Raw genomic sequence first — 25,704 nt, forward strand, 5'->3', positions numbered from 1 at the left:
AATTTCAAACTAAATTGAAATTACTTTGGGTAGGAAACAGGGCTGTTTCCTGAACCTTTAAAAAAACTTTAGCCCTAGCAGGTTTGGCTCAGTGGATAGAGCGTGGCGGGGCTGTGGACTGAAGGGCCCCATGTTCGATCCTGGTCAAGGGCAATGCCTGAGTTGCAGGCTCAATGCCCAGTAGGGGGCATGCAGGAGGCAGCTGATCAATGATTCTCTCTCCTCAATGATGTTTCTAGCTCTCTCTCCCTCTCCCTTACTCTCTGAAATCAATAAAAATATTTTTTTTTTAAAAAAAGAAATTTTAGGTGTGTGTCTTGAGGTAAAAAATTAAAAAAATAAAATAAAAAACCTAATGAGGGGGAAGCTGGGTACAAGATACACAGAAAATGCACTATTTTTACAATTTTTATGTGAAACAAAAATTATTTTAGAATACAAGTTTTTAAAAAGAAATGTTAACAACCTATTGAGTTTAAAAGGAATGTAATAAAAAGGCATGTATATAGAATCCCAATATGTTGAGAAACATAGGCTGCAAACTAAATAAAAGTATAGAATAAAAAATTATATTATATTTAAGTGAATGAATTTTAAATGATTTTTATTTGTGTTTTGTATGTGTTTATAGGGGTGGGTATTTCTGTAGTTTCCAAAATTTCTTACGTTGAACATTTTTGCAGTGGGGGAAATTTTTATTAAAATAATAGGCGGGGGGGGGGGGGTGGAGTCCAGTGCTCTGGCTATAAGTTTACCTGCCTGAGAGTAGTAGGTGAACTGGACAAGGTCTTTCATTTTCTTCTTACTTATCTTCCTACAATTCTAGAATAAAACAACTGAATATATATATATATATATATATATATATATATATATATATAAATTTTAGATAAATCAAAGACGGCAATTGTTGCTAGGATTTCCAGAAGAAAGTTATACATAAGATAGCATACAACTGACTCTAATATTCTGTGTCCAAAACATGACATACTTCAGAGAAAATCTGTTATATATTACTCAGTTTGACAAGAATTTTGAAAAATATAATTAGGTATCATTTTGTGAGCTGGTTAATGAGATCAGCATAAACTTTTAATCACATAATTTGAGTTCCCCAGTGCCCTTCGGCAACACAAGTCTTTGTGTAATTCTTTTGTAGTAATCAACTATTACTTGGTTTATAAGAAAAACTACAGAAGTGCTTGCAATTTTTTTTTTTCTTTTCCTCTTAGCCCAACTAGAACACATTCATTAAACAAATTGCACCAGTGTAGCATTTTGCCAAAATGTCAGTGGGCATACCAGAGATTACAAAATCATAAATCAGTGATGAAATAGAAACTTAACTAAATTTATTGTAACAGCTGAAATACATGGCTTACAAATGCATTTTAATATGTGAAAAAAACCTTAAAGACACAACCAAGTAAGATGATTACAATCAACACAGAAATTGATCCTACTATAATCATTAGTACAATAATGTATGTTCAGAGTAAAATATTATAGCACAACTTATGATTAAAATAAATAATACACCTTTTGATTTTCATTTCAAAGAGAGTTTTATATAAATCTCTTCACTCTTTATCATTTTAACAAACAGATGACTGTTTCCTGGCTACATGTCTTTGGGGAGCTCCTGAATAAAAGTCACCTAAGCCTTTAAAATAAGTACTACCTACTTCTATTTATTTTAATCAAATTGAAAGAAATTGTGGCATCTGAGCCAGTTATATTATAGAAAACTTCCTTAGGTTTTCTAATAAAAGGAAATTATTTAAATTATCACTTGCAAAGTTTCATCTCAAATTCTTGCTAAAGGAGTTCTTTTCTCTTTCCCTTTAATAGGACTGGTTCCCTACTTGCTCCTTCAGCTGTCTCCTTTGAGTTTTATGATTCATTACTGCCAGAAGGGATGTCTCACCAAGCAAACACTCCTGAAAAAATGATTGATATTTAATTAGAGAACAAACTCAGGTCCATGTGGCTTTGGCAGAATGGATTCAGTACTAACACAGCCCCTAACACTGACCTCATAGGTCATTTAAAAAAGAAAAAGACATCTAATCTCAAAAATAGATGTCTGATAATAGATAAAGAATAATGGATAAGCCCAAGCAAAACCTCCATCCTCATAACATTTCAGGAGCTGAGTAAAGATAGACGTATTTTGTAGAGCAGGAATGGGAACACAGGGAACTCCTATAACTACAGAATATTCTATCTGTCAAACAATCTAATTGTTTTCCCCCTAAATCCTACCTTTGATGACATCTTAGGAAACACATTGGCCCACAATGAATGAAAGAAAAACCAGAGTTCTTCTGGTTTCCGGTAATTGTTAAAATGAACAATATCTCTTCAAAAAATATCATTTTGTATTAATCGTTTTTTAGAAAAATGGCCAAAATTGTTATCTGTTACATATTTTTCTAACTTACTGTTCTTTAAAATAATAACTGATATTTATTGAGTGGCTACGTGACTAGGCACACATCATTCTCCATCTTAAAAAATGCCTCATTGACAAAGAGTTTCTACACTATGAACCTGTAACAGTAAGTTATTATGACTATTGTAAAACAAAAATGTTGGAGCCATACAATAAAGATGCTTTGGAATTCACCCAAGCTTAGTAATATTCCTTAAAGCCATCATCCAACTAAGGCTCATGAGAAAGACCTTAGCATAAGTTGAATTTATATCTAAAAGCCCTAATTAGACTCCTGTTGGTGCCATTATCATTAGATTTTCTATTGTGCCCGGCCACTAAAATAGTTGTTCTCATTGTGTATACTAAAAGAGAAGCAACGTCAAAAAATAACATTTTAAACTGAAAGACACCTTCGAGATAAGCTGTTCAAACCTTTTGAATTTGTAGGTGAGGGAAAGGAGGTCCAGTGAGGGTGACTTGTTTAAAATCAGTTTAAAAATAAAATGTGTTACAGGTATTTACAGTGTATTGTATGAAAAGGTTTTAAAATGTTGCAAAATATTTTCTCTAATCAAATGCATAGCTCAGTTGTAGAAAAGAAAAAAGAAAAAAAAATAGAAGTACTAAACTCATTAGATTTAAGTATGATGGCTGAGATTATAGTATTTTCTGACAAAGCTGTATCATTTATTCCCAAGTGTTTTCTTTTTCCACATAGTCATGTATGATGACGTAAAGTGCATAGGTCATTAAACCTTGCAGAACCTTAAATCATCTTTGTTATGAGAAATCTGATTTTATTAAAAAGCAAGCTGACTTGTTCTCAATAAAATATTTGCTGACTTTGCAGTTCAAAACTGAATTTTCGAAAAGGAGATAAAATAAGTGCTCAACCTCCTATATTGTTCTTTTTTTTATGCCGGGAATGGGACAGGTCAGTGCTGATTCTACAGGGAACTGAGTCAAACAGAGCTTGGTGGATATTGGTTCAGACATATGAAAAGCTTAACTGAGAAGCATCATCGTATAGGTACGGAATGGGACTCAACTCCTAGCAAAGATGAGAAAACTGAGGACCAGGAAGGAAAAGTGACTCACTTTGGTTTCATACTCATTTGTGGGTATGTCAGGGCTGGAGGCCAAATCTCCCCGGTCCTAAAAGAATACTTTATTTGACCTCACCTCACAGGGAGTCCAGAGAACAAAGGTATCTCCCCCCACCCTGTATGTGGAGAAGTCAGGGACAGAGTAAATTAAAGTCATTACTTTCTTGTGCAATCTTTTCTTCCTTAGTTGATGGTTGGACATTATTTAAAAAAAAAGTCCATAGTGCATAAACTATGGTATTATCACTATCATCAATACCAGGACCTCTAGCTCTGCCCACAAAGTACTGGACATTCTGAGAAGTGTAATTCTACAATGTGAGAGCAATATCTTCACTTCTGCATCATGATCATCTTTCACACTATCCCACTCAGCTCCTCCCACTATCCTTAATCCAGTCTTCTCTCTGCCTTTTTATTAGGGTTTAATCTTTGAACACAGACCCAGGTGATGACAAAAGGAACCAGATAAATTCTAATATGTCATTGTCTTTTACGTTTGGGAGTTTTCAAGACCTTTCTCAAAACCACAACCACTTGATTTTCCTTCAGTGATCATGACTATACATGATTAATTTTGCTTTGTCCACTAAAAACAATTATAACCCACTAACCATTTTTCCTAAATTCCTTCACAGACCTATTTGATTAGTAATTCTGTTGTAAATCTCTAGCTCATACTATTTTGTCTGACAAATCCGCTCATCTAGGACAAACTTAACTCGAATTATGGGATAGTGCTCTAGGCTCTGGGATGGGTCAGATGCAACCTAAAAAGCAATGACAGAGCCAGAAAGCCAAAGGGCTATATTCAGAGGTGAGATTCTGAGAGGCTGCAAAAAGCAGGCAAAGATATAGCAAGGGGCCAGGATTAGGTCGAGAAGTGGAGTTTCAACAATATGAATTGGAAGGTGCCAGACAAGGTTGGGTCCCTACCTCTACTGAATTAGTAACCTTCATCTACCAGACACTCAGCCTTCCCACTTCCTTTGTCTTTTCTAACCCTCAGAAAAGGAAGGTTTATAGAAAGGGTTATCACGCATAAACCAAACCACAGAGCCAAAGTCACCACATCCATCACTTTCTCCTTTTCCTTCGGGTCATTGATGCCACTGCTCATTCTTCCTGGGCTGCCACTGTGTGAACTCCTGGCTTCTGCTGCTCCTTGGGAACTGGTACCTCTGCCAGTAGTTTTCTATTTGCAAATATGTTCATTTTCTGTTTATCTAAAACCTTCGTTAACCTATTTGATCATTATCACTGACTGTAAATTAGGAAAGAAACGCTCTTCTAGTGTCCAGCCATCAGCAAGTGTATTGGTGCCAATATCAGGGGCATCTTGTTCATCTAGGGCTGTGCAGTTGGCCACTGCCTGGGGACTGAGTAAGGCAATGGCTGAGTGTACCTGGCTCACTGATGTTCCCCACCAGATCTCCTCCTTGCTTCCGTGCTGCCCACCATTCAGGCCCTTATCCTGAGTCTGGTGCCTTCTGCCAGACTTCTAACATTCTCATGGTGATCGTTTGCTCTTAGAAACTTTTTTTTCCATCTTGAACTGTGGCTTCACTCAGGGGATACTGAATTTGCCACACATGTCAGTATATATCTGAATCCCAAGTGTGGACAGACTTGTTATTCTTACATCCCCAGGAAGGGCCACTGCCCAGGCTGGGCTCTTAGCGGTGCAATAGCCTTTTTGGTTTTTCATTCTGAGTGTTTTGCACCCTGATGCCACCTTTAGTGCGTGTATATGAACTATGCTTTTATTGAACTTTTATAAGTAGACTCACAGAAGGATTCTTATCACCTCTTACAAAATTCTTTCTACCAAGTAAATGCTTGATCAGATGACTCTTGATTACTCCAAATAACTGACAGAACCAATGATGTGACCAAATCAAAATGGAAAAGCATTTATATTGTTTGCTTATTTTACCTGTATTTACAAGTGGCCATGCATAGAGTTTTCTTGCAATTTATGTCACTTCAAAATTGTGTTGCTATTGTCAAGCCCATTGAATTGTATCATTTTCTACACTGCTTCTCTGTGGGATTACCTCTTTTTCTCTCTACGGTATCGATTAAGAGGGTCAATTTTACAGCTGAGGAAAAGCAACAGCATCAGAGTAAAAATGGAACTCTGTTCAATTGTCCCTACGCTATGTTTTTTCCCATCCTTTCCAAGGCTGAAAGAGGTGATTGAACATTTTAGGATAAAAGGTCTTCCCTTTCAGGGCCATCTGGCCTGTAGGCTGCATTTAGCGATAACTACAAACAGGGCTGGCAATAATGTTAATTAATTTTAAGCAGAGAAAATGCCTAGATAAACAAATCAGGATTGTTTGTGTATAAACTATGATGAGGCTATCTAATCAATGTTTAGTGTGTGTGTGTGTGGGGGGGGGATCCATAAAAATAAAGTTTGCTGTTTTTATATCACTTTTTAAAAACTTTTCTTTGTAAAACCAATGTTGTTTCAAAAACCTCAACTAAAACTAATGAATAATGAAAGACCTTTTCTGCAAAGTTCCATTGCCTTGAAAACTCTAATTAGAATGCCATAAGGTAAAAGAATATGTATAAATATACCATTAGTTGGTCTTATACTCACATAATCTTTCTAAATAGTGTTGCAGCTTGATTTGGATATAAATCAATGACAGTCCATACTAGCACCACACCAAAGAGAAATTAATGCATTTCTACCTCTAGCAAACATTATATTACATGTTTCCAAAAGCCAATGGTGCTCCAATATTCCTTCTCATAATAAAAAGAGCCTCAAATAAAGCACAAATAGTATAAAGCATGGCAGACTAAAGTCAGTAGAACTTTGATCTAAATGCTATGTATATAATAGGGTGGCTAATAGTACATGAGTTAACTTATAATCCGTTTTCCTCAACTAGCAAAAAATACTTGTTTTCTATATGGACTATGTTCATTCCTTTGATTTTATAAAAATAGTATTATTAGTTATACATAAAATTTTAAAAGAAAAGGAAGTAACATTTTCCAGAAAGAACGTTTGACTTTGGTATTTCTGCTTCAGAATGACATGTAAGGGTTTGTTGTGAGGCTGTAATTCTAAATTTCTGCAAGTGCATGGTACCCTTGCATGTGATTAAAGAATATTATTTAGACTCAGAGTTACTACTAAGTATTGTTATTGCGTTTGGAACTGCAATCCCTTAGCAGTACCAATTTTGCCAATACCATATTGTCCTCCTCTCCCTAGTACTGCATACACAAGAGACATTTAAAAACTTGAAGGAAACACATGTTGAAAATGTTGGGGATTTATTAAACACCATCTGTGATTGGTGAAAACAAAGACAGCCCTAGCCAGTTTTGCTCAGTGGATAGAGCTTTGGCCCATAACTGCTACTGAAGGGTCCTGGGTTTGATTCTGGTCTGTTCCTCTGTTTCAGGCTCCATCTCCGGTCCTGGTCCTGGTGTGTGCGGGAGGCAACCAATGGATGTGTCTCTCTCACACAGATGTTTCTCTTGCTATCTCTCGCCCTCTCCTCCCCTCTTTCTAAAAACCACTGGGAAAATATCCTTGGGAAAGGATTAACAACAAGAAAGAAAGAAAGAAAGAAAAGGAAGGGAGGGAGGGAGGGAGGGAGGGAGGGAGGGAGGGAGGGAGGGAGGGAGGAAGGGAGGGAGGGAGGAAGGGAGGAAGGAAGGGAGGAAGGAAGGGAGGAGAAAGAAAGAAGATATATATATATATATATATATATATATATATAGAGAGAGAGAGAGAGAGAGAGAGAGAGAGAGAGAGAGAGAGAGAGGAGCAGTGGGGGAAAATAAAACAAAAAACAACTGAATATTGGTAGAGTCACATACAGATTCTTTATATCTGACCATTTTTAAAATAATTATTTCATTTGAAGATTTCAACAAATACAAATTGCAGTCTTGGAATTACTAGGAACACTTAGAAACACCCACTAGACCTGGACTCATTGCTGAATTGGCTTGGTGAGAAGCTATTATGATCACCTGGTTATGATTCACTGTAGTTTCTTTGTAAACTCACAAAGGTGGTGCTTGACATTTACAAAATAGACATGTTTGTGCATTTTAAATTCATCACCAAGTCACCTTTCATAGGCCAAATTCACATTTCACACTAGAACTGATTAAGAGTGATTTACAGAGATCATGGAGGTTTGGGCAAGGGTAGGCAGGTCAGCCTTCATGATGTGGCTGTGACATTTGCAGATTATTACTTGTAGCAGCCCAGCCAAGAAAAAAAAAATCAAAATACTTTCTGAGCATGCTCACAACAGCATATCCAATCTTTTCTATCTTCCCTGTCTTTTCCATGCTGAGGAGTCCTGTGCAGATCCCTAGGAACATAGGACACTGCAAATGATCAGTTTGTGCATTTCACCCCTGGCTAATGCCCCCTTACCTCACCCCATCTCCTTTTCCTCCAAACCTTTTCTTCTTCCTCAGTCCTAACTCAACTCCAGGCTCTGAGAGTGGCAATCAGAAGAGGAGGCAACTTGCAGAGAGCCTGTGGAAGGCAGCTGGGGAGTCCCCATACCCAAGTAGCCACATACATAAGTGTGGGGTATCTGCACACTCTCCTTTTGGGGTTCACCCTGCTCCAGAACCCTGTGGGCATCTAGTCTAGGTTATTTAGAGACTGAAAGCCACCAACATCCAGATGAATGCCTGTGGAAGGGATCAGCCAGAGGCAGTAGTCCTGTGACAGGGAGATTCATGGTTTGACATCTCTGATTCCCAGGAGGGAGCTGGCAGGATTCCAGGTACAGCTGCTTCTCCTTGTGCCTATGAAGGTTCCCACCCACTGGAATGCCTGAACCCTAGGAGCAGGGGGCAGTGCCAGCAGGGACGGGATTTAACAATATAGTATTAATATTTAAATTTCCTAAAATGGAACACCGTGCTCGCTTTATTAAAAATCAAGTATTTTAGTTGGTTTTCAAACATTTGGTTTCTCAAATAATTTTTCAAGAATGCATTATATAGTCAAGTATGGATTGCCTCTATCCTGCAAAATATGTCAGTGGTTATGGATCAATATGTCCACCTTAGAGTTCTTAAATTATTTTTGTAACAAAAAAACAAAAACAAAAACAAAAAGTGTGTGTGTGTGTGTGTGTGTGTGTGTGTGTGTGTGTGTGTGTGTGTTTCAGGTCTTACCTATGCTGCTAAAAAATAAATGGCAGAAAAAAAATCTTTTATTTATTACATTGTCCTTCCAAAGAACAACCTCTGAGATAGAGCTTTCATTAAACTTCAAATGACACAGAGTTCAGAAATTGATTAAAAATATCTAAAGGGGCTTCAAAAGTTACCTTCAAAAAGCTTAACAGGGCAAACTATACTTCCTGAGTAAAACTTTGATCAGTTACTTGATCTTGCCAAAACATACGAATCAACCTTCCTGAGAAATCTTCAGTAAGTGCCAGGCTGTCATATCAATGAAGAAGGAGAATCATCACTTCTAGTCTTCAAAACAGTTTTGCTAATCTTATTGGAAAATGGGCCTTTTAAAAACTATAGATTTTTATAATTACTTTCTACCTGGAAACTCAGGTTCTTCATATAATTGTTCAGGAGGAAACTTTCTAATAGATTTTTTCTATCCCTATAGATTTTTAAAACGTATTAGATAGCATATAGACTAAGCACTTTAGTACCTGTGGTACAAAATCACTAAGGAGAAAGCAATCTAGATGAGTGTGTATAGTCTAATGGAGCAGACAAAAATTGATGGGATATTGGCCCTAAAATGCCTCAGGTACCCCACTCTTCATTGGAACAAGAATAAATCAAAGAGAAACAGAAAGTAAGACGGTGAAGAAAACACAGCCAAGCATTCTAATATCTCCTGCTGCTGTTTATTTACAAAATCTGGGTATGTTTTTCTAATATCTACATTAAAAACTCTGTGAAGAGCCTAAAATGTTCTCATTATGTCAACTGCATTGTTTCTGACATCTATCTAAATAAAAAACATAGTGGTAACAACCTTATTTAGTCTAGATGATAGAATACAATAAAATAATGAAATAACATTTTAAATGTATACATGTATATTACACAAACTTTTGCTTGGATTTTGTATATCTCTCACAAGTTCTAGTCAAAATGTCTAAAGTCTTTCTCCTGACAAACATGTACGTATGCACACATATTGTGAATGTATAAAGCAGGAGGGAGAAGATGGTTAAATCACTGGCAAACTGTTCAGTTCAGGGACAAAGAGACCTCACTGTCTTCTTGCTACCCCATCTGCTACCCCTGGCAAGTTGATAATACAACCCTTACTGACAAAACCTAGGAAATAAGTTCTACTTTTTTAAAACTTATTTTCATTTATTTATTATTTAAGGAATCAGACCACTTCTCCAGTGCACCTTCTGAAGTGGCAGAGTGTTTTTAAGTTCAAGCTCAAGCACCCAGCCTGCGATGTTGTGTCACATGGGCATATGGGGTTAGCTGCCTCAGGGCCACCATGATGCCCTTCATCCGCAGATCCCCACACTCAGATGGCTTAGCACCTTCATGGTACCTTTTCCACTTCAACCATAGGAACGCCTTTGGCTGGAGAAGTTAATAGCGAAGGAGGAAAAAAAATGTTGCCTTATATTTTGAATATTCTTTATGCCCTCCTGAGTGCAGGAAGGTAAAATACACTTAATTACACCCAAGGATTTATTTTAAAACCAATTATTTACTGATTCTCAATCCTTATACTGATTGAAAAACCGAAAAAGCAGTCCTTAATCTTACAGAAGAGTTACACCTGGAGATCTTTTATAGTGTATATCTCTCACCAGTCTAGGAGAGCCTAGTTTTATCTGTGCCATGAATCAAAAGACATTGGCACCCAGCAACAGAATTATCACCTGCCTACCCAGAAAAAAAATGATTAATTTAAGATAAATAGGTGCTGACTTCAGAAAGTGATTATATTTCCAAGATATTGCTTCAGCAACACTCTCTCCACTCAGACACTTTAAAGTATTCAGAAGGATCATTCTTTTCTACTCACGTAACACAGAGCATTCAAAATTTAATCTAGCTCCCTGTATGCTTGAGTTTTAATTTACCATCAACCTATCAATATGAATCTTCTCTTTAATTCTTTTCATAACATAAACTATTTTCTCTTTCATTGCCCATTTTATATTTCATTATATAAAAATGACTTAAGTATAAAATAGAATAGTAAACTTATGTCACTTAAAACAATACGTTAAAGAGAGAACAGCAATCACAACCTGATAATCACTTTTTGAAAGTTTGGTAGAGCATGACCATGCTTCAGTTTTTCCCTGAAAAGATTTTAATTTTTCTAAAAATGAGCTTTTTAAAAGTATAGGTTATAAGTGTAAAAGTTATCTTCAGTCAAAAAAGCTATTAATTATTCTTGGATTCACAAAGAAAACAGCTGCACTTCAATTCTAATACAATAAAAACATGGTCTTGAAGAATCCCCCTTTTATGAAGTATAGGTCTCAGAGAATGACCTTCTAAAAATGTAAGACTAGCCTGGTTCTCATATCACTGGAGACGAATTTCTAATAACTAAGGATTAGTTACTGAACACAAGCCACACCATTAGCCTCCACCTCTGCAAATTCATTAATATCCCTTCTCCCAACTCTCTGAGCTGGGATCCAAAAAGGCACCGTAAGTCGAGACTCAAAGTTTAAAAGTACCCTTTCTTTTTACCGTGGTGCTGCCTTATTATTGAAAGGTCACACACACACAAATGTGATAGAGATTGAATATGGCTCTGTGGTAGATAGGTGCAGTATTTTAGGAAGTAGATTAGAGATTAACCCATCAAGCAATGACTAGGCCAGGCTATTTCTTTATCTTGTAAAAAGATTCCATACTGCCCTAACCGGTTTGGCTCAGTGGATAGAACATCAGCCTGCAGACTGAAGGGTCCCAGATTCGATTCCAGTCAAGGGCATATACCTTGGTTGCAGGCACATCCCCACTAGGGGGTGTGCAGGAGGCAGCTGATTGATGTTTCTCTCTCATCGATGTTTCTAGCTCTCTATCCCTCTCCCTTCCTCTCTGTAAAAAAATCAGTAAAATATATTTTTTAAAAAAGATTCCATAAAAGTGTCAGATATGAAATTAATGTTACACTCACTTTCAGCTCTGTTTATGATAAAAATAAAGTTACCTTACCCATCAAACCATAGCCAAAAAAAGTGTGGTCTCTCTCAGAACCAAGAATCCTTAATGGAAAGTAAAATCACAAATAAATTTAATCATAGCAACTGCAATCAACATTCAAGTTTTTTTGTTAAGAAAGTTGAAAGTCCTAAGGAGTGGGTGATCCAAACAATCTTAATATTTGGCCCAAAAACTTATATAATTCTGCAAATCGTGCCTTTGTAATTATACTTTTGTTTATGTTGTATTATTAATAGTTGGATTTTTCTGAGTATATCACAACTGAACAGTAGAAGTGGCTTAGGCAACTGAAAAGTGTTACAAGAACACATAATAGTCACAGGGAGTCATAATTATTTCTACCAACTAGATCAATGGGTTGGTGGTTAAGACTGTCTAGTTAGCCCAGCCAATATCTTTAAAAATGTGATGCTTAGAACCTCTGGAGGCTAAAAAAGACACAAAAATGATTATTTATCCATGTTTTATTACCCAAAGGCTCAGAGTCCAAAATAACTCTGCCTAAGAACTCTCCTGACATAAACACCCACATTTAAATGATATTTCCATGAAGTTAATAGCAGCACATATGTAATTGAAAGGCGACTGTCATAGAGACAAGGAATTCAAGTGACAGACGAGGCATGAGCCAGAAGGGCATCCATGCATCTCTAGCAGAAGCCAGAACTGAAAAGTGATGACGGAAGACCAGGTGCCTACACCCCCCACTGTGATGTTACTATATAGACCCTAGGAATGTGTCTTTCCCAATGAAGTAGTTCCCCTGGTGGGCAAACTCATTAGTCAACAGAGTCAACAGTACTTCTTCAAAATAGACTCACCCCGGCGGAAAACCGACTTCCGCGCATGGGCCACGAAGTTTCAATCGCACTGTACGTGCGCCCGCAAGTGGTATTTTGTGGAAGATCCACACTGAAGGGGCCAAAGAGCCGCATGTAGCTCGAGAGCCGCAATTTGCCGACCACGGCTCTAGCATATTTCCATTATCTATAACTCACTTCACAAAAAAAAGTGATTTGTACCTTATAATTCCATACATTACATATCTATTATCCTATGAGGTTCTGAAATATCCTCAACTGCTAATGTTAGTGGGTGCAGTTTCTGAGGAAATATGGAATTGTCCTGAATTAGAATGGGCAAAAGGGCTTTAAATTTAGTGTCGACTGAAAATGTTGCAGGATAATAAAGGCTTGTTGGATAAATTATCAAAATCTATTTAAATATTTAGGGCACAGTCGATCTTTAAAAATATTTTACTATCTTGTTTTTATTTTATTGCTCCTCTGGTTACAGGAAATAAGATGATATAGTTACTCAGACTTGGTTAACATTACTTTTATAAAAAGAAATGCCTTTTAAAGTTTTAAATTCTAGTGAAATCTCATTATATATCGGGAATAGAACAGTTTAATAGGCATTACTGACTCTAAGGACTGTGCCTTCCAAGCATCCTGAATACAGTTTTAACACCATTAAATGTGGCACCCATCATATTATTTTTCTGTGTAAAAATATTTTATGGTTCTCTATTGAGCATCACAAAATTTAGATTCCTTGAACTGTTTTAGAATGCCTCTAGCCACCACTTTACTTACTGAAACATCTATCACATTTCCTTAAAAGTACTCTAGTAGGAACTATCATCTCACTGTTTCAGTATTTTATGTATAGATGTTTTAGTCAACCTTGTTTTAGGTAAGCACTTGAAGGAGGTAGTATCAATTAGCCTCTTTCTGCCATGTTTTCCTTAACTCTAAAAGGAATATGTTATGTTGCTGGTGCTAAATTCCTTTCCAACTCTAAACTTCTATTAGTTTAATTTTCTCCATTCTATTGATCAAAGTTAAACCAAAAGCAGGCACTAAAATAGATATTAACTTATTTATGATGTGTTTTATCATAATAGATTATATGGACCAGAGTAGGTACTTGTACTGAAATTACAAATATATTACTCCAATGATAATTAACTTTGTATGTGGAAAGCAACTTTGCTATTTTATTTATCAAAAAAGCTTTTTGTAGTCATTTGAGATAAGTTACAAATATATGAAAAACCAAATTAAGATTTGTTATGGTTTATGTGACCTGATACAACATGCACTGATAAAAGAGAAAAAAATAAATATAAATCAGAGTTTAGTGTTATTGGAAGTCTCCTAAATCTCTGTATAGAACTAACAACCTTAAAATACACAATACAGCATCCCATTTTCAGACTTTACCTTCCTGACTGGACACAATGGCAATTAAAAACAAAACAAAAACCAGCATGCTAGTTTTCAATAGAGAAAAACCCGCGATCACTATAGCATAATTACCCTACAATCTCTCTCCTCTACAGTTTACTATGAGTGCTTTCATCCTTTTTACTACCAATGTTTGGAGAAGTGTCTAGTCTTTGACCACTTATTCTATACTGACTCACTCAATGAGTGCAATCTGGCTTCCCTCAATCATTTTACTGAATCTATTTTTAAGTCCCCATGAATCTTGTAATTGCCAATATTAAAAGATCACCTGAGCCCTTAAGGTTTTTTTTACCTCTGTTTAGAATTTTACCATTACCACCCACTTTTAAACCATTCCTATATTGACCTTCCTGGTCCTGTGTTTCGTTACTTCCCCAACTATTTCTGATGCTTTGCTAACTCCCTTTGGTCCACTCTTAAAATCAGGTGTTCCACATGATAGTACTCTTCTCCTCATCCTTCCCTTTCATAATCTCAGTCATTTTGGTTTCCATGGTTTCAACTCTTCCCTCATGCAGATGACTATCAAATTTGCATCACAATCCTAATTTCTCCAGATCTCCAGACTCTAATTGCATTTATACCTGTATGTTTCTATGGCAATTCCCTTCAACATAATACATACAAACTATTTTTCTCCCTAAATCTGTGCTTTCTCCTTCATTCTCTTTCTATTTAAAACAAAAGTAAAACAAAACAACACCAAAAAACATCTGTCTTCCCAGTTACTGATATTCAAACCCACAGTCATCTTCATGTCCTTGCATATCTCACCTCCCACATCGAGTTGATCAAGTCATGTATAACTTGGTAATAACTTACATATCATCTTCCTCATTGTCAGTAAATGCCTCAGTTCAGACTCTGTACACTGGGCTAAAATCTTTCAAAACTCACCTTTCACTCAGTTGTATCTTTCAGGCTGGCCATGCAAAGACCTCACTTCGTGCAAGGGTTTTCTGGACTGAGGTTTTGTAGTAGGCAGTTAGACAAGCATGTGGAGAGTAGGAACGAAAGGCCAGATATGAAATGTCACCAAGGCAAAGTGCTCCAGGTACCTAGCAACAGGCAAAACTGGGAAAACAAGGACCTGGTTCCCAGGGTGACCGTTCCTCCCTTAGCATTCAGTTTAGACCCCCTGACCTTTCATATCGAGGGGCATGCTGTTCGGACCCTCCCATATTTTTAGACCCTCCACTCCCCCTTAGAGGAGGAACAAAGGGACCAGAGAATAGCCTCATACAAATCCCATAGAAGCCCTTGCATAATCACTTCTTTAAGCATTAAGCCCTCAAGACATTGAGGGTCTGACCCACATCAAATAATCTTAGGAACATAGCCTCAGGTCTCTTGATCACAAACACAAAGTTTTGGTCAAATTAGAGATGACATTTAGGCCTCACCTGTGTTTCAGCTCCAAGCCCAGAAAAGCAGCAAATCCACATCGAGGCCATGGCTGACTTCAGGACCAGATGCAATGAAATGACTCCCTCCCCTACCATCCACCAATCAGTAGAGACCACACGTGGAAAAGCTGATGAATATTCTATTGAGATCGTCCCCTGAAACTTCTGAGAGGTCCTAGCCCTTAGAGAGGGGATAAAAACCCTCAGGGCCTCAGACAGGAGGGCCCAACACAGTTATGTGCCTTTCCCCACCCATTCCCCAAGGTGCGTTTTTCCATGCCTCTTTCTCCTAAGATGTGGGGCCTTTTTTTTGCTGCTTTAACTTATTTCCTGAGCCCATTTCTTCTACGGCTCATTTCTTCTACCTCTGTGTCCTTCTGAGTAAACTTTCTCTTATAGTTCGAGTCTTGGATCTGAATTCTTTCTTAGTCAGAACTCAAGTATCGAGGTTGCTGAACCTAAGTCTGGTCTGATTCCACTGTTCTAACACCTGGCGCTGTTTCTCCACCAACAGTTCCTGGGCTGTCTTAATAATGGCTCCCTCTTTCACCTCCAGGTGTTCCTAGCTTGCCTCTTTCTCACTGGGCCCAAACATCCCTGAGTGTTTATCCTCCTGTTCATCCTGACCCAGGATCTGCCATATTACAAATTCTGCCCATCAGCAAACTCTTTTTTTTTGTTTTTAATTTTTTTATTGATTTCAGAGAGGAAGGGAGAGGGAGAGATAGAAACATCAATGATGAGAGAGAGTCATTGGTCAGCTGCCTCCTGCACGCCCCACACTGGGAATTGAGCCCGAAACCCGGGTATGTGCCCTGACCGGGAACCAAACCCTGACCCTCTGGTTCGTAGGTAGATGCTCAACCACTGTGCCACGCCGACCAGCCTGAAAACTCTTAATTTAGATTATCCCAGGCCCACAAACAGCAGTACATTTGTTACCTTTCACCAAATGATCATCACAGGCTTATTTATTTTTGATGTTATTTTTTTTTCTGAACAGAACAATAATGTATTTATAGATGCTTAACATTTTTGGAAAATATAAAACAAATATCACCACCAAATACCACCAGTTTTAACATTTGCCTAGATGTCCTTCTACTCTAGTTATTTTTAAAAATAAAACTGGCATTACATGCTATATATAATTTTCTGTATTATATTATTTACTTTAGAGAATAACTGTTTTTGCCTGCATTTAAAATAGTCTTCAAAAATGGTTTCAGGGCACCATAGTATTCCATAATTTATATATATATATATTCAATTTTTCAAAGTTCTCTTTTTTATTATTCCTATAATATTTTAATGCATTAAAATGTCAGTAATCTTATTTATTTATGATATGTACCTGGAAGACGCATTACCTGGTTAAAAAGTATGAAATTTTTTAGCACATTATCCATGTGGTAAATTACTTTCCAGAAAAGTTGAACCAATTGTCTCTTGGACTGGCAGAATAGCACTCATTTGGCAACCGCAGGATTCTGAAAAGTACTCAGGCTGCCTCCAGCATTTCCCATCTCTAATTCCGCTGCACTTCACAGGCAACTTTCTAAAACACATTACAGGCACCCAAAAATCCCAGTGATCCCCTACTACCCAAAGAGTAAAATTCCAACCTCTGAGCATGGCATCCGAATCCTCCACACACTGGCTGCAACTTCCTTTCCTCTCCTTTTCCACTCCTCCCCTCCGCTCACCCACTAGCCTAGGTCTGCAGTTCTACTCCAAACTACCCTTAGAATCACATGGAGGGGCTTTCACAAATAGACGTCCGAGTTCCATTCCGCACTAATTGAATAAGAACCAGGAGCTGGCTCTTTTTGTTTAATTCCTCACCAGGTGATACTAGTAGCCAGACTTTAAGCCACCACAACTTAACCCATTCTTCTTTAAAGTGAAATAGGTAGAGATACTGGGAGAACACATCAAAAATGCAAGTTCTTGGACCTCACTTTAAGGATCTCACTTTAAGATAACTAACTCAGACCCTTTAAGGCTAGAGTGCAGGAATTTGCACTTTAACAAACCTGAAGATTCTGTGGTTTACACTTGAGACAAACCAGACAATTGCCACTTTCATAACGCAATGCCACATTTCCCAGCTCTGTAACAAGTGCTCTCTGCCTTTATGCTTCAACATGACAGAGTCTGTTCCACACCTTCCCTGCCCCCCACGCCCCGCACACACACACACACTCTCCCACAAATCACATATTTTTATGCCCAGTTTAAATGCTAGTTCTTCCAGCCAAGTTTAATTGTTCCAGCATTTTGTGGTTCCGACGTTCATTGTTTATGACTTTATTACTAATATAACATTTCTTCTCTCCAGCCCCTGTAATTGTAGAGACGTTAAGCTCCACTAATAGACCTGAATTTTTCATGTGCAGATATATTATCTGTTTCACAAGAATATCTCTATAGTATGTGGCACTTATTGGTTTTTGTTGTTTGTTTTTTACAAATAGTAGACATATGTTAAATGCTAGAGTTGAATAACAAAATATTCCCAGCCGGTGCTCTCCTTGTTAAACAATTACCAAACAGTGCTCCATGTTTTGGGCAAAGAAGCAATGTGGGGCCCTAGCTGGTTTGGCTCAGTGGATAGAGCATCAGCCTGCGGACTAAAGGGTCCCAGGTTCAATTCCAGTCAAGGGCACATGCCCAGGTTGTGGGCTCAATCCCCAGTAGGGGGCATGCAGAGGCAGCCAATCAGTGATTCTCTCTTATCATTGATGTATCTATCTCTTTCTTCCTCTCCCTTCTTCTCTGAAATCAATAAAAATATATTTTTTTGAAAAAAGAAGCAATGCTGGAGAAAGTAATCTGGCTTTCCTTTTTTATAAATCTTCAAATAGCTAGTGATTTGGTACTAATCTCATTCTGGTTTGCTCTGCTAAATTGGGTATATTTTGTCTACTTAATTGTTAATGTATGCACTCCTAGTTGTTAGCAATTTATTTAGACCATGAATTCTCTTATACTGATTATTTAGAAATGTCAAAATGCAGAGAAAGTTAGTGAAGTGATGGAAATGTTTTAGATTGAGTTTTATCTGTTTCTCTAGTACATGAGCACAAGTGAAAGGTCAAAGTGGGACTTGGTATTCCAGGAACCAGAAATCAAATTCACTTAATGCAAATTTTGACCCTTTAAAGAAATAAATCCATGGAATATACACAGAGCCACTCCCCAACTCTATTCCCCGATAGTCATGCCCAAACAAGAACTCTTTCATTAAACTTTCCAAGAAACCCCAACCACAATGTCTCCACAACACCGAATGTCATTCACTTGGCATTTATTCTATTTCTTCCAGTGCTGTGGTGATTCATGGACATCTAATCACCCCTACTGGACTCTAACCTCCTAGAATTAGGAACCAGGTGTTTTCCATGATTGTGTCTCTTACAGAGCCTATCATATTATCTGGCACACCAAAGGTGTAGATAAATCTGAGATGATTGAAAAGATAAAGACAGTACATCAATTTGTTAAATCACAGGTATGATGGAGGGGTTTTCCTTTAAAATTATTTTATTCAAACCATATACTATCCTCCATTTCCAAAGGAATCGTCATGTCATAGAGGAGCAAAGAATGACATTGTGACAAAGGATAAGGAGAGGGAATAATTCCTCCTCTCTCTACCCTGGGTGGAAAGAGGGGAAGTTATTGAGAGGATGGTTCATGTATACAGGGTACTTCGCTACCCCATGATTTCATTCCATTGTCTATAAGTTGTAGGCAAAATTGTATCTATCATATAGGGTTGTTGTGAAGATTAAATTGATTTAATATAAGTAAAAACATCTAGTATGTAGCACATGGTAAATAATAAGTTAATAGTGTTTAATCTTTTTAATCCTTTTTATCTGCCTTATGAACACAAAAGGACACTAAGAGTTTGTATTTTCAGTAACATTTGCTTCCGGATAATAAAACCAGAGCACAAAGTATCTAGTGAACTTTAAGGTGCGCTGCTTGAAATGCGTTACAAATATATGTTGTGTTTTTATGCGAGATAAATTGGATAACAAGGGTAGATAGGTAGAATAATTCAAAAACGACTCCTCAGCTTAAGTTTTAATTCAAGTCCTGCCATTTGGCAATTATTTGAACATAGATATCTGCTCTAAACAGATTAGTCTGGTTGGAAAAACATGATGTCTCCTTATTTCATTGGATAGACAGAAGAGGTCTGCTTGAGTCACTACCTAAGGGGAAATAACTGTTCCTTAATACATAAAACACAAAGACTATGGCATCTGGGAACTCAAATGCTGATCATCCATTGAAAGGAGAGTACACAATTAAAATTAATTATATACACCAGGCAATCAAACTACGTGTTGATTCTATTTCTATCTGCTCAAAACTTTAGTCTTGACACTTAAGAGTATGGTTTATGAAACTCAAGGAAACAAAGTAAGATGCCCTTAAATGTTTCAGATAGCCATGTGACAATGAAACTAAAATTTGGAAGAAGCAACCAAACAACTAAAAATGCATCGAGAAATGGAAAAATGCATTGGGAAAATGAAGGTCAAACTATTATATACGGTGGTAAAAACTAGTGTTTTCTAAATGTATTAGGTTGGATCACAAAAGACTGTCAATATCAGATCGTTTTTAAATTATAGAAATGACAATTTCATATATTTTAGGTCAACATCAATTAAGAGATTATTACTTTTTTTAATCCTTGCCCAAGGATATTTTTTTACTGGTTTTTAGAGAGAGAGGAAAGAGGAGAGAGGAAGAGAGAGACAAAGAGAGAAGCATCAATTAATTGCCTCTTGTACTTGCCCTAACCAGGAATCGAGCTCACCACCTTCTGGGTACTGGAGGACATTCCAACCAACTGAGTCACCTGGTCAGGGCAAGATTATCACTCTTTTAAAGAAGGGATGGTTTAGTGATACTTTGTATAGTTTATGTGGAAATTATAATGATGAAATATTATTTTTCTATTAGGTTGATGAAACAAAAAACACACATGGGGAGAAAAATCACAATTAAGCTCCTTTATTAGGGGTTCACTTCATGTCTCTGTGTCAGATTTTGGTAATTCTCATAATATTTAAAACTTTTTCCTTATTATTATATTTGCTATGGTGATCTTTGATCAGTGATCTTTGATGTTACTATTGTTTTGTGGGTGCCATGAACCATGTATAAGAATATAAGACAGCAAACTTAATCTATAACAATAAAAGCCTAATATGCAATAAGACCAGACAGCCAAACAACCTTCCGGATGTCCTTCCAGATGACCTTCCAGATGAAGCCAGGGCTGTGAGGGCCAAGGCAAGCCACCACAGCTGCCAGGACCAAGCCCCTTGCACAAATTTTGTGCATCGGGCCTCTAGTTGATAAATGATGTGTATGTTCTGACTGATCCACTGACCAGCTGTTTCCCTGTCTCTTTTCCTTTCCTGGGGCCCCTATTCCCTGAGACACAACAATATTGTAATTAGGCCAATTGATATCCATACAATGGCCTCTAAGTGGTCAAATGAAAGGAAGGATTACATGCTCCTCACTTGAAATCAAAAGGTAGATATGATTAAGTGTAGTGAGGAAGGCATGTTGAAAGCCCAGACAGGCCAAAAGCTAGGTCTCTTGTACCAAAAGTTCAACCAAGTTGTGAATGCAAAAGAAAATTTCTTGAAGGAAATTAAAAGTGATAACCCAGTGAACAAAAAAATAAATAAGAAAGTGAAATAGCCCACTGCTATGTAAAGTTTTAGTGGTCTGGGTAGAAGATCAAACCAACCACAATATCCTCTTAAAGCCAAAGACTAATCCAGAGCAAGGCTCTAACTCTCTGCAATTCTATGAATGCTGAGAGAGGTAAGGAAGCTCCAGAATAAAAGTCTGAAACTAGCAGAGACTGGTTCATGATATTTAAGAGAAGAAACCACCTACATAACATAAAAGTGCAAGGTGAAGCAAGTGCTATATAGAAGCTGCAGCAAGTAATACAGAAGATTGAGCTTAAAATAATTAATGAAGGTGGCAATACTAAACAACAGATTTTCATTGTAAATGAAACTGCCTCATATTGGAAGAAAATGCCATTGAGAACTTATCGCTAGAGCGAAGGCATTAATGCTTGGCTTCAATGCTTCAAAGGAGAGGCTGACCCTCTTGTTAGAGGCTAGCGCAGCTGGTGACTTTAAGTTGAAGCCAATGCTCTTTCACCATTCTGAAGGCCCTAGGGCTCTTAAATGCTCAGTCTACACCGCCCCTGTGCTCTGTAAATGGAACAAAGACTGTTTACTTTATAGTCTGTTATATATTTTTTAAGCTCACTGTTGAGACCTACAGCTCAGAAAAAAGATTCCTTTCAAAATAATAATGCCCATTGATAATGTACCTGGCCATCCAAGAGGTCTGGTGAAAATGTACAATGAGATTAATGTTGTTGTCATGCCTGCTAATACACTCCTTTCTGCAGTCCCTGGATCAAGGAGTAATTCTGATTTTCAAGTCTTATTATTTAAGAAATATATTGCATAAGGGAATAGTTGCCAGGGACAGTGATTTGTCTGATGGATCAGGGCAAACTCAGTTGAAAACCTTCTAGAAAGAATTCAATATTATAGGTAGCATTAAGAATACCTGTGATTCATGAGAAGGGATCAAGGCACCAACACTAACGGTAGTTTGAAAGACACTGATTCCAGTCTTCATAGATAACTTTGAGGGATCCAAGACTTTGGGGGAGGAAGTAACTGCAGAAGTGTTTGAAAGAGCAAAAGAACCAGAATTAGAAGTGGAGCCTGAAGATGTCATTGAATTACTGCACTCTCATGATGAAACTTGAATGGGTAAGGTGTTTCTTAGGAGTGAGCAAAGAAAGTGGTTTCTTGAGATGGAATCTACTCCTGACTCTATGAAGTGAAGATGCTGTGAAGAGTTTTGAAATAACAACAAGAGATCAAGAATATTACCCAAAGCCAGTTGATAAAACAGTAGCAGGGTTCAAGAGGGTTGATTCCAATACTGAAAGTCCTACTCTGGTAAAATGCCTACAGCATTGCATGCTAGAGAGAGAAATAATTTATGAAAGGAAGAGTCAATTGATAAAACAAACTTCATTATTGTCTTATTTTAAGAAATTGCCATTCACCCCAACATTTAGCAACCACCACCCTGATCAGTCAGGAGCCATCAACATTGAGGTAAGACACCAGCTAAAAGATTACGACTAGTTAAATGTTCGGATGATAGGTAGCTATTTTTTACAATTACCTATGCTCAATAAAGGTAAGTACATTTTTAGACATACTCTATTGTACAATTAATAGAATACAATGTGGTGTAAACATAACTTTTATATGTGTGAGAAAACAAAAATATTTATGTGACTCACTTTCATGTGATTTTTGCTTTATTGTGGTGGTCTGGAACCAAACCTGCAATATCTCTGAGGTATGCCTGCAGTAGTCACCTTTACACAGAATCTGGTATGTGTTCTTATTAATAGTCTTTAATTAATTCATAAATACGTCTTTACCTTAGAGTAAGGGTATTATTGAGAGCATGTTTGAATCATACTCAAGCCATATAACAGTAGTTTTCTCTCCTCTAAATTGTGGACAAAAAAAATATGTGTAGGAACATATCCAGTCCCCCTGCCCCCCATCTGACTCACAAAGGCACCCGTCTAAAGAGAAGCCATTCTGGAAAAGAAGCTCTCATTTCCTCTACTGGAATATTGAGGTATCTGTTGAGATCCCTCATTAAAGCGAGAAATGGAAGTTGCCAGAGCTCTCTGCCCCTTTAACCCAACTGACATTCTGACTCACTAGGTCACTATAAAAATCAGAATAGAACACGGGACAGCTGAGAGCACCCCCAGCACACTGGCAGTTGGAAGAGTGATGGAGGAGGATATAAGCACCTCATGGACAAGTAAAAGAAAGAAGTACTTGAAGAAAGAAAAATGTTAAGTTGACCTGGATGGAGGAAAATATTTGTAAAAGTAAAGGAATTTCTTTTAATTTGACTCCCCACCCGCACCAACAACAAAAAAGAAAGAAAAAAGAAAATGAAAAAGCTATTTCTGAGGTTTGTTGATAGAATGAAAAACAAAGAATCAAAATTAGTTATTTCCAAGGTTTGCCATTGTTACCCAATCAATATTATTAACTTTCATTATTAACTGTAACTGAATAAAGGTTAAATAAGACAATTGGGACCTGAGAGATCCCTGCATTTAAAAAAAATACTTTTGATCAGTACTATAAAATAAATAGGTAAATCACCATAAAATAGTATTTAAAAAAAGGAATGACAAATCAAGGACAACCTGTAGTCACCATTACATAAATGAAAAGATGGTTTAATGTGATGCCAATGCTACTGTCAGTGACTGGCAGTGGGTATATTTTCTCTCTCTCGCTCGATATATATATAATTTATATATATATATATTAAAAATATATATACATGCTTTTCTCCTATCTCTATGTCAGTCTCTGTGTATATGTGTGTATGACTCAAGGATGGGATTGAGAAAAAATGAACTAGAAATTGAAGAGGAAAATAATAATGCAAACAATATAGAGTGAGCGTCTCTAGATCAACTTCTCTCTTCTCCCTACTTCCCAGTTTATTGCAGAGTTTTTCTTAGGATGCAAGTGTTAGTTATTTAACTGTAGACTTTTTAAAAAATCTCCATAGTTTGAGTCTAGTTTTAATAATCTTTCATTCCCAGGGCATTGTTTATTGATAACACTGGGAAGGGATTTTGCTATTCAGTAGTATTTGACAAACTGAGTAAACTGTTTTTCTTTTTGTCAGAATAAATAGAAATAAGAGATCCTCACTGAAGATGTACCCTGATGGTGTAAATATTGAAATAAGCTAAACATTTGAATCATCTAGAAGAATAATTAGGACTCATCATGTCCTTCTCAAGCCATACCCAAAAGAGCACCAAAAGACCTTTGCCACTGGAAAATATTATGCCACCACAAGTTCCACGAAACAATTACTTGCATTTTCAGGAAGAAAAGCAAAGACTCCAGTTAAAGAAATTCCTTCTTGATAGGATGTTCCTAGTGGCCATGACAAGAGACAACATAGAAAAAAAAGATGTCACTGAATACTATGAGCAAGTGTTTCAGTCAATTGCAAAACCTCACATAGGAGAAGCAGTAACAGGATTGCTGCTCATATATCGTACTTTCATTCTGCATATCCTTGAGTCTTCCAGTGGTAGTCTTTATCGTATTCTTTTAGATTATATTAACCATAAAAAGAATAGAGGAGAATATTTTATCCAAGGGATGAAAATTATAGTCGTGTCCCATAACATCCCAACAAGGATCTTCATGCAATGGCATGTTGTGGTCATCAAAGTGCCAGTCATGTATCTGGACGATGTGACACAGTCACAGTCCCTGAAAGAGGTCATCACTGAGTTTCTCACCCAGACGCATAAACTAGCACTCTACTTTTTTAAGACTCTTAAAGTGGGCGTAAAGGGACCGGGCGAGAGCTTGCACCAACCTGCACCTGAATTACTCCTCCCAGAACAAATAATTAAGTATTTATACAAATCTGAAGAATTCATGGAACCAGAAACTTTCATAAACATGTATAATAGACCCATTCACGTCACTTTGGATACTGAGGTGGTGTGGCCTGCTCCTTCCCGTTTCTAGAGCTGGAAGTGATGATGTGAGAGATGTGGTCAAATCTCCTAAGGAATTGGTGCTACTTCAATAAAAAGAAAAGATTTCTAAAGTTACTCATTTCTTTAAAAAAAGAAACAGAACACCACAATATACACAAAGGTAGTATACAAATGTCTACAAGGTATGTTGAAAATGTATCTGTTCTGATATTAAGTTCAATATGTTATGTGAATAGGTGGAGTGGTTTCATAAGTTCTGAAAGGTTAACAGTTTAACTTAATTTATTAAATAAAACTATGCAAAAGTGTAAACACTTGATTCACATTCTCATTCTCTAAACAGTCAATGAGCAGCTGCTACCACACAGAATCAAATTTTAGGAAAACCACTTTGTTCTAGGAGTACACAATTTAGGGCAAAAATACCTTGAGTTTCTTGCAATCTAAGGTTTGAGGAAAGTATGTGTAAAAATAAATAGTGAGTATATGATACAGCATGATACAGTATGATAAAATCTCATATGTGATCACTATTATAGTAGCAGTATGTAGTAAAGACTCTAAGAGCACAAATGGAGGAGTAATCTCTATATGATTCCTGAATTCAGAAAACAAAACCTAAACTTTGAAAATAGTT

General features: G+C 37.1%; 2 protein-coding genes across 2 annotated transcripts in view; one reads left to right on the top strand and one right to left on the bottom strand.

Annotated features, from left to right (window-relative positions):
* ZNF804B (zinc finger protein 804B) overlaps positions 1–25,704 on the bottom strand; it is a 387,118-nt gene that overhangs the window by 332,891 nt on the left and 28,523 nt on the right. The gene's annotated exons all lie outside the window — the stretch shown is intronic.
* Positions 24,334–25,095, top strand: TEX47 (testis expressed 47). The gene has a single exon (XM_036326999.1). It carries the CDS (start codon positions 24,334–24,336, stop codon positions 25,093–25,095), a length of 762 nt encoding a protein of 253 aa, XP_036182892.1.

This window comes from Myotis myotis, unplaced genomic scaffold (genome assembly GCF_014108235.1).
Source record: "Myotis myotis isolate mMyoMyo1 unplaced genomic scaffold, mMyoMyo1.p scaffold_m19_p_11, whole genome shotgun sequence".
Lineage (NCBI taxonomy): Eukaryota > Metazoa > Chordata > Mammalia > Chiroptera > Vespertilionidae > Myotis > Myotis myotis.

Bases quoted from the DNA above. Each gene is read 5' to 3' on its own strand.
- TEX47 (XM_036326999.1), top strand. From the start codon at position 24,334: ATGTCCTTCTCAAGCCATACCCAAAAGAGCACCAAAAGACCTTTGCCA.